We start from the raw sequence: 14,757 nt of genomic DNA on the forward strand, positions 1-14,757 counted from the left end.
TGCATTACGTTTGTGATCTATATTGTGTATATTATGGGTGTCTGTCTGGATGTGATATTCCGTGTAATTCCACGCCGTCAATGAATTATATTCATTAGATGTCTTACTCTCTCTTCTCTTCTTTTCTTTTCTTTCTGCTTGTTCTCAGTTCGCGTTCTCGTTCAGATGGACCGTACGGCGATGATTTGGAGCTATCGATTCTCGATGTCCCAGAAGAGGACATAGAGTAGTGATGGACATAGATATACCTACATAGACCCTTGTGCCTTAGAGCTAGAGATGGTTTGTGACGGCTCTACGATGCGCTTCCCTTCTCAGCATGCAAACTGGGAGGCTTCATTCACCTTGCCTGCTCGGAGATTTGCGCCTACTACACCATCCATTCAGTCTGTGATGCCTCACGGACCCACTGATGTTGGACCATCTGCTCGGAGACGGAGTAGGGATCATGTGCCCAGTTCCCCACCGGGGAAGAGAGCTGCTATACCGATGCCGCCCGATCTTCAGGCAGAGGCGAGAGTGGGAAGAAAGTTACAGGGTTCGTCCAACAACCCGAAAGAGGAGCGAGAAGCCGAAGAGGAAGACTATGTGGAGTTGGTATGTATAGAGGACTCCATTGAGGTGGTGGACCTTTCTTCCGATTCTCAGACGGAGGAGGATCGCAACGAGTGTTCTAGTACACCCGCTAACCCTGGAGCTAGTCGCTAGTGGTCATTTCTATTTCTAGTTGTCCTTGAGGCGAGTATCCATGTAGGGTACTTATTATGTTCTGAATAAACCAGACTATTGTAGACATGTCAGTTAGGATTAAAATATATTTCCGCCTTGCCTTTGTATATGTTTTCAATTATTTCAATAAAGGATCATTCCACGAATTATTGTTGTCTTTTCCGCATTTTAGGTTACTAAATGTGATGTCCCGAAAAGGAATTAAATGTAAATGAGGAGTTTTCCATTCTAAATTTTTTTTACCCATTATTAAGCAATATTATTGGAGTAATTTTCGGGGCGTTACAGTACTGACAGGTCTAGTAATGGAGATGATACGAGTTCTTCATTTTAGTCCTTTGCTTTTTTTTTTCCATATGCATAAAATTGTCTAGATTTTTTGTAATGTAATATTTTTACATTATGGATGTAAAATTTTATATATAGTTAATATATCATTTATTTATATTACTTATATTTAAGAGAAATGATGAATGATACATTTTTCTAATTTTTTTTTATCTTGGGTTCAAATTGTTGAATTGCATCCAAGAAGCAAATAAAAGAATAATCAATTAATTACAAGTGATATTGTGTGAAAAGAAATGGGGCACAAATTTTTTGATCAACAAATAGAGAAGACCAATTCTCAGCACATATATTACAAGCATATCAGTCCATCTCTCTTACTAGGCTTAAAGTGGATATGTACAAATAAGCCCTCATGTTATTATGCTTGGGAACCCGGTTGAACATTGGAAGTTTGGGACTTTATTGTCTCCAAAATGTTAAGAGGATTATTAGTGTTGATGGGGGACTTGAAGGTCAAATCCACTTCCTGTTCTTGCCTTTGAATTTGTCTTGATTGTTCTCAAATATAGATGCTCTTATTTCAGGCAAAGGTGGGGCACTTGGAAGATATAATGTGTTTGGACCCTCTTTCTCTTTTTTCTACAATGTAGAACCATTCTCATTAATATCATATAACAACATGTATATAACAATGACAAGGTATAAATTGCAGCAATTTTGTTTGATTTATTTATGTGATGATGTATGACTCACCAAGAAATGAAGAACCTTATTGCAATAATGTCTTCAATGCATATTACGTCACATCAACTATCTATTGTGTACTTAATTTTTGTTCCAACTATTCCCTAGAGAGGTCTACATTATGGATAAAAATATGTTGTCTCAAACTATGTTTTAAATTCTATCTCGAACCAATAATAATGAAGCAAAAATAATTAATATTTAATTTTTTTAATTGACATCTCATATTTTTATTGATGCATGATAGGATTTGGAACTTTGTTCCATCAGTAGCCTTTTTAAAGTTTTGATATGCAACTTTAGTAATTAACTAGTAACAATGATGAAATAGATCCAATTTAAAAATGGTTCAGACTTTAGGGTAATACATTTTTCTTTTCTGAAAGGGAAATTCACCTTAGTTTTTTTTTGTTTTGCTTGAAAATTTTGTATGCTGAGGAGTCAAGAAGTCCAGAACCTGGAAAGTTGCAGATTGCCCCAACTCTGTGCAATTTTGCCAGTAAAATATAGCCAAGTCCCATGCCATGGTTCTCCACTCTTGGAACTTCATGTCAATGTCATTTTCATGTTTTGATGCATAAGGCCTCAACACATTGTCATAAACATACCCTGTTCCCTGCATTAAGCAACACTTATATGACCTCATTGGAGAGCAAATTTAATCTTCACACTTTCCATAGTAAATTAGAAAGCATACAGTTGATATACTAGTTCGGAATGAGAGTAGCCGGGTTCGATCTCAGGGCCCAATTAAGAGGCCACACGAGGGTCGAGGCCTAGTGCAGAAGGTTACACTAGGCCATATATGATCGCTAAGTCACAATGTAACAACAATCTTATAATTGTGTTGAGACTCTTCCTCTAAAAGGACATTCAGTACATGAAGCTCTCATCTCGTGCAGCTTGAAGAGAATATATGTAAACAATGTTATTCCCGGAATTTTAACCGGTGAAGCCATAGGGCAATGGCCTTACATTGTGACAAGGTTGACCCTCTAAGCTTTAAAAAAGTGTATGTTTAAAGGAGTCAAAACTACCTTTGTTTTGGGATACCACAAGTAGATAAAGAGAATAAGCTTCATCTCTCCATACAAGGGCAACCTGTAGAAAGGTTCAGTGTTAATTTCTTGCACAAATCCAAATCAAAATTCAACCATATACTAATGGTTAAGAATGTCAAATACTCACCATCCAATAAATACATCTGTGAACTTTTCCAGAACTGTGAATAGTGCCACAATGATCCTGCAAATTGATTATGCACAAAGATATGAATCAAATTAGAGGTTCTAATGCTCAAATTGAAGAATGATATATGATAACTTCACACGAATTTTGGCAAGCTTTATCATGAACTAGCTGTAGTATATCCTCCCCCATCTTCCCTATGAAATCTACTTTCTAATTCTATATTATTGTTAACTCAATTTGCAAGAGAAGGGAGCAATAGTTTCAACAGCATCACCTAGCGTTGCAGCAATAATGTCTCGTTGTGGTGGCCTCAACAATCACATAACCCCGCAATTGTTATGTGATCTTGAATCACACTAATGCTATATCACACCGTATGAGACTTAGAAACTAATTTTCAATTACAAAAGAATTCACATAGTAATGATCACAATTCACAATATGCATTTATGGCAATGCCCATAATCATGGTAGCTGTGATTGCAATCTCATTTTAAACTCGTAGCATCTTATGACAATTGTATAGTTCCTAACATGTTACATAAATTCATGGATTGGGATCCTCTCCAATACTAAAATGTGAGGTTCAGGTTTGTTTCTTAATTTATAATTTTTTATTTAAAAATAATTTAAAATATGGACAATTAAATTTTTTCTACGTGTCATAATCTCCTCCCATATTGAACCCTTCATTACTTGAGAAGATGTAGTTTCATAAATTCATAATGGTACACTACATATTGTTTGTTTCTCTGTTTGTTCTGCTTTTCAAGGTTTTATTAACTATTAACCTCCGTTTGGATATTAGTACATTATAAAAGCAGATCCCTTACTTGTCAAAAACTCAGACTCATTTTTTATTCCTTTATATATATAAATCATGTGTTCATTCCTTCTACATTATAACTAATCATGTCACTATTCCTCATCTTCAAACTCATTTATGTAATGTTGTTATTGTTAACATAAATAATAACAGTCATGCAATATAACATATCCAAAGCTAAATAAGATCATAAGAAGGTGAATTTCTTTTACCAGTATTGGCACCAAAAGCGAAGTTCCCCAAAATCAACTTTGTTCCTCTCTACAGTTTTATAACATTCAAATCCAGGGTATGCATACCCCAAAATCAATCTACACCCAAAAATTATAAACCAATGTTATATAGCAAAATAATCAATCAAACATGTCCATAAGAATGTTCAGAAACAAATAAAAATAAAACACAGAAGAATCATAAATTGTAATAAAGAAGGAAAAAAATGAAACATAAACTTACATAAGACACCGAGTAATGAAATTCCCTAACATTTTCAATCCTTACTGCATCAACAACAACAACTTCTGAAACTCTGAAACTAAAGCCATAGTTGATGAAATGGGGTGCCCCAAATTGCTAAGGAAAATGAAAAAGTTGAGATTTTTCTTTAACTTGTGGAGTTTAACCTTATCTTCAGGAAAATCCACCCTTGATTCTCCTTACGCAAAACAAGTGCAATGATGTAGAAGAAGCCTTCAGAGTAAGGTAACAAAGAAGTTCGAGAATATATATTTATAGGGACGTAGTCATATCGATGACTCAATCATAATAATGTTACTTTTTTTGTTTTATTTTTCTTAGTACTTGAAAAAAGTTTAAGAAAATCATGTAGAGCTAGGATTCTTGGCAGTTACGCTTCTCTTTAATTATATAACCAACCGTACTTATATGAGAAATTATTATATGAACCTAATCAAAAAAATTGATGATGGAAGATGTATTAATACTTGGTATGATTGGTTCTATAGAAAATGAAAGGAAAAAAAGGAGCAAAAAGAAACTAAGTGGAAAATGTCATTTTTTATTATTTGGTTCTAACATAAAATAAGAGGGAGAAAAAATATGCATGGACCCTACTAAAAATCTTTTCTCCCCTATTATGGAAAGAAAATAGATAAAAGAAAGAAAAATAGATAAAAGAAAGAAAACTATAAAAAATTATAAATTTGTTATCAGACCATAAATAAATTAAAAGAACTATATTCTAAGTGAAAATAAACACAATATAATGAGTTTCTTTGTTTATATTCATTTAGATGTGAAATTAATTTCTTAAAATTACATATAAGATGACAAATAATAAATAAATTATAAATACAAAACGCAAATGTGCCAAAATGAGATAATTAGAAATATAAAAGTAGTTATTAAATATGAGTTATGATTTTTTTACATATATTAGTAGAAATAAATATATGATATTATTGAATTTTATAAACAAAAATGACTATATTAAACTTTATAATTTACATGTTAGTTAAAGAATATTAAAATTATCACAAAAAAACTATTTATGTAATTTATAACAATAAAACTTAGTTTTAAAATATTAGACATGCATAAATTTTTTATATAAAGCTAATGAGGTTATTTATGTCATTTTATATATATTATATATTTTCTTTCCTCTTACTTTTCTTTCATGTTCAATCATACCAAATCATAAAATTATTATATCATTTTCTATTATTTTTCTTTCATTTTACTTTCTCTCCTTAACCAACCATAGTGTAAATTAGATAAGTTTATTTTAAATTAGTGGGGTAGACATTATCATTTATCTTATGGGTCTAGTTTTATAAAAAGACGTTGGTCTATTAGTATAAAACCTCATTAAATTCTCAGATAGGTCATAAGGTATATGATAAGTTCGATTTCTAGTAGTGATATATGTTAAGATGAGAATATTTATACATCTTAAAAGAGATTAATTCTTAGTGGTAGCGTAAGATATACAGTTGTTATAGGAAAAAAATCATTGTTTGGCAACACAAAGTGTATTGGTTATTCAATTTTAAGCTTTTTCCATAGGGCTCACGTTATTTGCAAGTCACACTAGCATGAATAATTCAAGTTGAATGAGGAAAGACACGTTCGAAGAAGCAAAGTCATTGTTTTTTTTTTTATTTACAAGTCTAGACGCAAAGATCTTGTTTAAGTAGGAGATGCTATGAGAAGAAAAAAAAAGAGGTTGGAAGGAGACGGTTCACGAGAAGATGCAATTCTTGTATGTGATAGAGGTAAGAATTAAGGGAGAAAAGAAAAGGGACACGTGGATACCACATCTAAAACCTCTCCCAAAAATGAGAGAGAATCAATGGTATTATAAGCATTTTACCCATCACATTTTTTAAAATTATGGTGGCTATGTGAATTTTTAATGGACTAAAATTTAAACTACAAATGTTTTGAGAGACTTATTTGATGATTATTTTGTTTAAGGACTAACTTGATGATCAATATGATATTTCACTTGAGAACACAATGAGAGAAGAAAAAGAAAGAATATGTGGATCCAATTATAATGAATACATAAAAATTGATACATGTATGATATTATGACACTAAATCATGTGATAGTTTTCTCATTTAAAAAAAATATTTTCTCTATTTTCGATCTAAGACAAAAAAAGTATAAAATTAAACACTTCTTACTTATTCCTTTCACTTCATCTTTCTTCTCTCTCTGACCAATCAAAGTTTATTAATAAATAAAAATAAAACTTTATTTTAATTTATAAAAGTAATATATTAATATTCATATATCTACATTTAAGTGGGTGAATGAGAAATGATTCAGTATCTCTCCCTATTTTGTTCTCCACAGCCAAACAAATCACGTGAAAATCACTCTCTTTTAAATTCCATCAACACATTGTTTCCTTATTTGGTGACATTTAGAAATTAGAAATAAAGTAAAACATGAATCAAGCCAATTGAGTAATATTAATGCTCAATTATATATAATCTAATGAGTAATGAAATTTCCTTGCTCATGCACGATGTGGTTGTTGAGCCAAATAAATATTATAAATACAGTTATACAGCTTCTTATTGTTACGTGTTCGTCATCATTCACCCATTGGTTCAATTACGTTGTAATTTGACATGTAACAAACAAAACGGACAGTTATTATATGATCATACCAGTAATTTTCATTAATAGCTCATTAGCTTTCATTCAATCAAATAATTATTCTTCTATTCCACGAAGATTGATATTTAAGGTTAAGCACAGATATTAATAAATAATTAAATGATATAAAAAATAACATTTTTTTTTACTAAAATACCTTCATATATTTTCATTAATTAATCACATTAATCATTTCTCAAAATATTATACATTAAATTCCCATAAACTTTTCATGTTAAAATTAAAGAAATAGAATACATTTAATTCAAGATTAATATTTCATTTAATGATACTTGAAAGAATAGATTGTAGGTGAAATAGAATATGGTAAGAGAGTTGGGAGATACTTTGCGACAAGTTGTGGGAGTTGTGGTTCATGCAAGTACAATAGCCATTGCAATGTCATAATATTGCACCGATAATTGTAGCTGCAAAATGAATTTAAAACTATAATCCTAGTACTTGATGGAGTAATTTTTGGATAAAATAAATAAATACACCATTATATTAGGAACATAAAAGACGTGGAAAAGTTTAGTTCCCTCTACGGTGAGTAGGAAGATACTTCAGCCCATCTACTTTGAAGTCCATCTTTCTCTTATAATAAATAAGAATATAATTAAATATAGAGTTTCTAAAAAAGAAGAAGTTAAAACATTTGGGAGGAAGACAATACATGAGCAATATAAATTATCAGCTCCAATATCCAAAGTATTACTTTTAATATTTAGATATTGTTAATATGAAAATTTTATAAGATTTGCTACTATGTATTACTTTTATCTAAGAAAATGATAATTAACACATGAGATAATGTAAAAGTCTATTTACATTATTAACCTGTAATTTATTATGATTATTCATGAATCGTAGATATTACCATATAAAAAGTTTTATAGGGATAATATTTTTTTGGGTAATCAGAAAGAAAGAAAAGAAACTAAATCAAAGCTGGAAGGTCTGTATAGATGATATGAGCTGCCTCTAAGACCACATAGTCTCAAATTTTCATACTATAGGGATAATATATAAATATGAAGTTCATTATCATTAATAAATATGTTATCTTATCAATATAAAAAAGATATATGTACTGACAGTGTATGAGTTTTATATATTATTATTGTATTATTTATCGTTGATATTTAATTATTATTGACTTTTAAAAAGAAAATTTAAATAAATGGTGGATTATATAATTTATGTATACAAATCTTTACAACTGTACTATACTAAAAATCATAGAGGAATTAGGTATTAATAATATGACAAAATTACCTCTCTTGAACGATCTTTAATTTCTTGAGTGAAGTCAATTTGAATGTTACCTTGTGTTTTTTTTAAATCTTTTATTCACATGGGATTAGGAAATGGGACAGGGAAATGTGATCCTTGTACTTCGTAATAAATGCAATGAAATGGTTGTTACACTTGTCATTTGGAGTGCCGGAACCTCCTCTCCATTTCTGTTGTTTCCGAACAGGATTCCTCCTCTACACAATACTGGACTCTTCAATACTGTAACGAGATCCACTGTCTCAGAAAAGTTTCTGTCTCATGTCTCACACCAATAAGTGTTTGCTAACAAGTCAAAAATAACATCTCAATTTATTTTTATTTTATTAAAATAATATGTTAATTTCATATGTCAATATATGAATGGAATGGGACAGGAATGGGGACACCAAGTTGGGACATGTGATCCCCATCCAGTGAGAATGTGAGAGGGGACATTTTTTAAAATTATTAATTTATAAAAAAATAAAAATATGAACCATTAGAATTTTGTTATTATCATATGTCATAATCATACATATCTATTGTCATCTCCATTAAGGGAGATAGTCAGTTGTTTCCTTCTTTTAGTACCATCCCTTAACTTCAACGCTTGAACACCATTATTATTGCGCTTCCCATACATATGTGCATTTATGTTACATTTTCAATGGATAAGGATTTATGATTCTAAATTCTCCTATATTTCTTTTCAATAACTTTTTCGGATTTTTCAATTCTTCAATTTAATACATTTTTTAAAAGCAATTTCATTATTTTATAGGACAAGGTTTAGTTCCAAGTGTTTCAGTAAGGACATGGGTTTAGAGACCAATTTACTTGCCAAGGCTAAAAGGTATACTCATTTTCGATTATGTGATGTATCAAGGTATGCATTTTAGATTGTGATTGTGGGAAAATGTGGCCGAAGCAGTTGTAATTGGAGTTGATAATGGTTGTCGAGACTCCCAAAACTTGCAATATTGTAGTGGACTGCCATTTAAAACCATTGTGGTACACAGCCGCGGTAGAGACTGCAATATTTTGGTTTTGTTAGGGCCTGCTTGTGAGTTGAGTTTTGGAGGGGAAAGGAAAGACCTGAGAGACATGAAATACACCAGCGAGATGGTTCCAAAACCTTCCTTTTCCCATCCAAAACTCAACTCGTAAACATACTTAGCCTCGGACGTCACGGCTGTAATTGCAGTTTCATCAACCACATTTCCTTGAAACTGCAGACAAATGTGATAAATGTAACCAAAACTGCATTTAAAAACAACTTTTCAGACCTTGAATCTTATTTAATCTTGTATAGTTACACCTCTGAAATATTGGAGGAGATTCACGCTGATGCTCCAAGTCTGCATGTTCTGTTTGTTCCTGGAAATCCAGGCATGGTTTCGATTGTTCCTTCGTGTGTTCATGTTTCCATGTTATATTTGTTCAATTGTGAATTTTGGTTTCTTCTATTACTGTACAGGTGATATTTTATTCTACAGGGACTTTGTGGAATATCTATATGAGCTTCTTGAGGGAACTGCTTCTGTCACAGGCAAGTAAAAACAGCTCTATTTTTCTGGTTATTTATCATGCGGAAGTTGGAGTTATGATTAGCAAATATGCTTATTTGTGGTGATTTTTGGTGATCTATCAGCAATTGGCCATGTCTCTCAAACAAGAAAGGTATGTGCATTTTATTTTTTGATTTTCCTAGGTAGCATTAGTATGTTCTTACAGTGTTTTGTTGGTAGAACTGGGAGCATGGACGGTTATTCTCTTTACAAGAACAAATCGACCATAAAGTGATATAATGCTTACTATTTTGATCTTTTTAGATAACTAGCTGGTTTTAGTATAGATGGGTTTACTAATTGTATTCTTTTGCCCCTCCCCTCCCATAAAAGAAGGAAGTAATTTTGGTCTACGACAAAAAAATGGGAAACTAAGAAATCGGAACAAGTTAAAAGTCTTACATTATTTGAACTTCTATAAAACATTATTGATTTATCTATGCATTCTTGGTGGTATTAAAACAACATAAGAATTGAGTATTTAAATTTTCATTTCATATTGTCGTGTGCCCAACTGCTGGCCAGAAACAAGAATAATTATGCCGGAATTGTTTCTTCTGGTATGTCATGCTGCACTACTTTTGGGTTAGTACAGAGATTTTCTCATCCGTTTCTGCTTAAAATTTTCATCCGTTTCGCTAACTTCAATGTATCACTGGCATTCTTTCTCCATCCTTGATTTTGATAATTTATTTTAACACTGTATTGATGTGTAATTGCAGTCTCCACTTTTGTGTGTTTGTAGATTGATTTCATCAGAGAAGAAATGAAAAACACTGAGATTCCTATAGTATTGGTGTGTTCTTTCTTTTCTGCACTTCCGATAATCTTCTCCAGGGTTAATTTGACATATAAGTTCTTTCTTGCTGCTTTTGAGTTTCAAAGTAAACTATTATTTACAGATATGTATGAACCAAAATACAAAATTACTTTATGCTGACCAAGATTCATATTTTCTGGGGATGGTAGTCATATTTTGTTTAATGAAATGAGATTTTGGTCACTAATTTAGAATCTTGTTAACAGATTGGGCAATTTGAGAGTAGGGTGTTTGAAATGATGACATGGGTTTTCAGATCCCAAATTATATCTGCTAGTCTTAGTTGCCTGATAGCATCGTTAGGAGTGCTACCTGCCTGGGCTTTAAGGTTTATTGTGAGAAAATCCCTCGGAAAGTCATGGTCAACTAATGCAGTCGAGGTTGTATGCTCTCACTTGTCACAGGTTAGTTCCACTGTTGGAAGAGATTGACTAATGGGGCTTCTATGTTTGATCGGAAAAATTACCGAGATAGTGCAGTTTGACTACACTATCCCAGCTTTGGTGCACCTTTTGAATTAATTACGGGATTGTGGTATTTTTTTGAAAGTCGTGGATGGGATCCACGACTTTGACAAAGTCGTGGATGGCAGGCACGATTTTAGTGGAAAGTCGTGGACCAGACCCACGATTTCCCTTTATTATTCTCTCTCCTCGCTGAAATCGTGGATGGGGTACACGACTTCCAGTGTCGTGTACCCCATACACGAGTTTGCATGGGTTATTTCGAATTACACCCATTTACAAAACGTTTTATTTGTTTTTTATTTTTATTAATTTATAAAATTAATGTATTTTGAATATGGTAAAATTAGTTAAGTGATTATTTTAGTTAAATTTAGTTTGCAATGAATATGTTAAATGATTAATTTAAATTAATGTAATAAGAAATTTGGAATTGGAATAATTTGTAATTTAAAAGTAAAAAGATAACAAAAATGGAATTGGAAAAGGAAGAAAGTTTCATAAATTGTAATTTCAAATTCAAATACATTTAATTAGCAGGAAAAAAAATCCTAATGGCGTCTATGAGATGATGTTCCACATCCAGGTGCCTTTCTCCTTCGAGGTGGTTGAACTCTTAGTTGTTGTTGTTGTTGCGATTGATTTTGTCTTCCACCTCTAACCAGTTGTGGCTGCTCCTCATTTTCGTCTTCACTATCGTCATCATCTTCATCGTCATCGTTTGTTTGGGAAGGCATTGTCGGCTGATAATATTGTTGAGAGTTGAATGCCGAGAATGGAGTATTTGAAGTAGTGCCAAACATTGATGGCATTCCTTGAAATTGTGAAGATGATGGTAATTGAGAGAAGGAGTAGTCACCCATTGCTCCGTAAGGTTCAAACCCAAATGGATGTTGTTGTTGTTGTTGAGGAGCAGGAGTCTGAGTGTATGCCTGCGGAAAAGTATCCGTCTGAGTTTGACTCTCATATTGTTGATATTTAGGTGCAAAAGGCATTTGGAACTGTTGTGGAGGAGGAGCTTCAGAAGTAGTTGAGGAGAATGCGGTTGGAATTAGTTGAGCAAATGCTTCCATCATCTCATTGCACTTATGATAGACGTCATTCAATGACTGCAACGGATTTGGAAACACATTTGTAGGAGCACAGCTATCCCGAATCATTTTGATAAAATTGTACTGAATAAATGGAAAAATTGAATTTGTTAGAATATGTCAACACAAAATAAAATAAAATTAAATAAAATAAAATAATTTTTTATTACCGATCCGGCTGAATATGCTCCATCTGGAGATATGTATTTCCTCGTCCTTTGTAAGTATCATTGCATATACTGTGAGTAATGGTACAAAGGCTGGTTATCGGGAAAACCATTGACCACATAGTTTTCCCGGTTATTCCAAACCTGAATCCACTGGTCATGCTTTTGAGGCCAGTTGTAGTCATTTTTCCCACGTAGATCCATCTTGTGTTGTTTCTCCAGATTAATTGGATCTTCTGGGATGGGTTGTTGTAGACCAAACTGTCTCATCACCCTATCAGCAGCATGCCACTCAACAAGTGAAAAGCATATGAGTGGTACACGTGCTCTGACTACATCAGGTATGGGGCCCACATAGGTAATGTTCCTATATGGGGTCCACACAAACTAATATATAAAAAAAGTTAGTAATTAATGAATACAAGAATAGTTAGAAATAATAGTAAATATATTAAAAATTAGAATTTACAGAAATTACCTGATCAATGCGCAAGCGATCCAGCATTAACCGTATTATGTTCGTTGCATGACCAGGGATGTTGGTGGTGATTAGATGTTGCGCCCACCTAAAATGTGATGTAATTGGTAGTTATTATTAGATAAATAATTTCAAACAAAAACTATTGCAATTTGAAGAATTTCAAACTATTGAAAAAAATATACCTTTGAACTAAAGGGAAAGTTTGGGAGTCGTTGTTGTGTACTCTTGGAGCTAGCATTGGTATGCGGTCATATGCCCATGACTGTAGTAAATGTAAGCAGCCACCGATTTCAATTTGGTGACTTATCAGTGCCGCACGACATATTCCACGATATAGACACGCCAATACCGCTGAACCCCAACTATATTGGAATGTTTGAGACAAGTCCTCCAACAATGGGAGATACATCAGGTGGACTCGTGATCCTGATGTATCTGGCATGAGGAAGCCTCCAATCATGCGTAATATAAACGCTCTTGCATGTTGCTCAATAACAACATCATCAGCATGTGGAGGTAGAACCGCAAATGTTGAGTCGAGCCAACTCATTTGGATTCTTTGACCCATAATTTGTTTGTCAGTTGGGATTGCACCCAACAAGTTGAGACAAATCATTTCCCAATTTGCACTTGTAACGCCAGTAACAGGAGCTCCATTTATTGGCAAACCAAGTTGGTATGCAACATCCTCGAGAGTTACTGTGCACTCGCCAACTGGTAGATGGAAGGTGTGAGTCTCCGGCCTCCATCTCTCAACTAACGCCGTAATGAGGTGGTTGTTGATTTCGATAGTTCCGATATCGAGTATATGCCCAAATGCCGTGTTACGAATAACTTCTAACACGGGTGCAGAAGGTAACTTTTGCCAAAAATTGTACCTTGCTCGAAAAGTCACTTCTCCACCATTCCAAATTTTTTTAGGGTGAGAAGGGAGAGGTTAATTGGACCTGGACCAATATGTTCCATTTTTTGAGAAGAATTTTCGGGAAATAAGAGAAAGTAGGAATTTAGGAATTTCGGATAAGTTGTTGTGAAGTGTGAAAATGAAGGTGGGGTAGGGATCAATTTATAGGGCTGAAAGTCGTGGATGTGGTCCACGACTTTCTCAAACTCGTGGATAGGGTCCACGAGTTTGTACCTGCCAATGGTACTTGTGCCCTAGCCACGCCTCAGATTCGATGACTAAACCTAGCCTGGGCCAAAGTCGTGGGTACTGTCCACGACTTCCATTGAAGTCGTGGCTGACATCCACGACTCTCCTTAATTCACTTACACAGAACTCGTGGGTGGCATCCACGAGTTTCTGTAAACCATAGTATCTGCACCAACATCCACGACTTTCATTGAATTTTCTGATTTTCCGTTTTTTTTTTAATTCGTATTTATTGGTGTATTTATATGTTGTGTTTTTTTTGAATTTTGAATCCGAATTAGTTCCGAATTTATTTTGAAATTTGTTTGAATTTTGAAATTTGTTTGAAATTTGAAATTTTGAAATTCATTTGAATGGATTATATTTAGAAAGTGTATTTTAAATTGATGTGTTAATGAATTATATTTAGAAAGTGTATATTAAATTGATGTGTTAATGGATTGTTTTAGAAAGTGTATTTTAAATTGATGTGTTAATGAATAATATTTAGAAAGTGTATATTAAATTGATGTGTTAATGGATTGTTTTAGAAAGTGTATTTTAAATTGATGTGTTAATGAATAATATTTAGAAAGTGTATATTAAATTGATGTGTTAATGGATTGTTTTAGAAAGTGTATTTTAAATTGATGTGTTAATGAATAATATTTAGAAAGTGTATATTAAATTGATGTGTTAATGGATTGTTTTAGAAAGTGTATTTTAAATTGATGTGTTAATGAATAATATTTAGAAAGTGTATATTAAATTGATGTGTTAATGGATTGTTTTAGAAAGTGTATTTTAAATTGATGTGTTAATGAATAATATTTAGAAAGTGT

The 14,757-nt window shown here is 32.7% G+C and overlaps 3 protein-coding genes across 5 annotated transcripts; 1 reads left to right on the plus strand and 2 right to left on the minus strand.

The window, feature by feature from the left end:
- Positions 1-2,160: 2,160 nt before the first annotated feature.
- LOC109339585 (HVA22-like protein j) lies at positions 2,161-4,434 on the minus strand. The gene is made up of 5 exons (XM_019577047.1): positions 4,238-4,434; positions 3,994-4,092; positions 2,953-3,009; positions 2,802-2,865; positions 2,161-2,380 (listed from the first exon to the last, which is right to left on the minus strand). Exons 1-5 carry the CDS (start codon positions 4,267-4,269, stop codon positions 2,162-2,164), a joined length of 471 nt encoding a protein of 156 aa, XP_019432592.1. The 5' UTR covers positions 4,270-4,434; the 3' UTR covers position 2,161.
- Positions 4,435-8,917: 4,483 nt separating this feature from the next.
- On the plus strand, positions 8,918-10,729 carry LOC109339583 (uncharacterized protein YPR147C-like). Of its 3 annotated transcripts, none has more exons than XM_019577043.1 (6): positions 8,918-9,078; positions 9,505-9,581; positions 9,670-9,741; positions 9,844-9,872; positions 9,941-9,991; positions 10,506-10,729. In XM_019577043.1, exons 1-6 carry the CDS (start codon positions 9,008-9,010, stop codon positions 10,698-10,700), a joined length of 495 nt encoding a protein of 164 aa, XP_019432588.1. In that variant the 5' UTR covers positions 8,918-9,007; the 3' UTR covers positions 10,701-10,729. The 3 variants fall into 3 exon arrangements, with proteins under 3 accessions (XP_019432588.1, XP_019432590.1, XP_019432589.1); XM_019577045.1 differs by having other exon boundaries at positions 10,483-10,614; XM_019577044.1 differs by having other exon boundaries at positions 9,844-9,991; positions 10,483-10,553.
- A 1,633-nt stretch (positions 10,730-12,362) lies between these two features.
- LOC109339584 (serine/threonine-protein phosphatase 7 long form homolog) lies at positions 12,363-14,102 on the minus strand (the record flags this gene model as incomplete). Its single annotated transcript, XM_019577046.1, has 4 exons — positions 12,363-12,689; positions 12,781-12,868; positions 12,966-13,642; positions 13,922-14,102. Coding segments are annotated over 4 exons (1,273 nt in total), but the record flags the coding sequence as incomplete, so codon positions are not given.
- Between the last annotated feature and the right edge of the window lie 655 nt (positions 14,103-14,757).

This window comes from Lupinus angustifolius, unplaced genomic scaffold (assembly GCF_001865875.1).
Source record: "Lupinus angustifolius cultivar Tanjil unplaced genomic scaffold, LupAngTanjil_v1.0 Scaffold_81_202, whole genome shotgun sequence".
Taxonomy (NCBI): domain Eukaryota; kingdom Viridiplantae; phylum Streptophyta; class Magnoliopsida; order Fabales; family Fabaceae; genus Lupinus; species Lupinus angustifolius.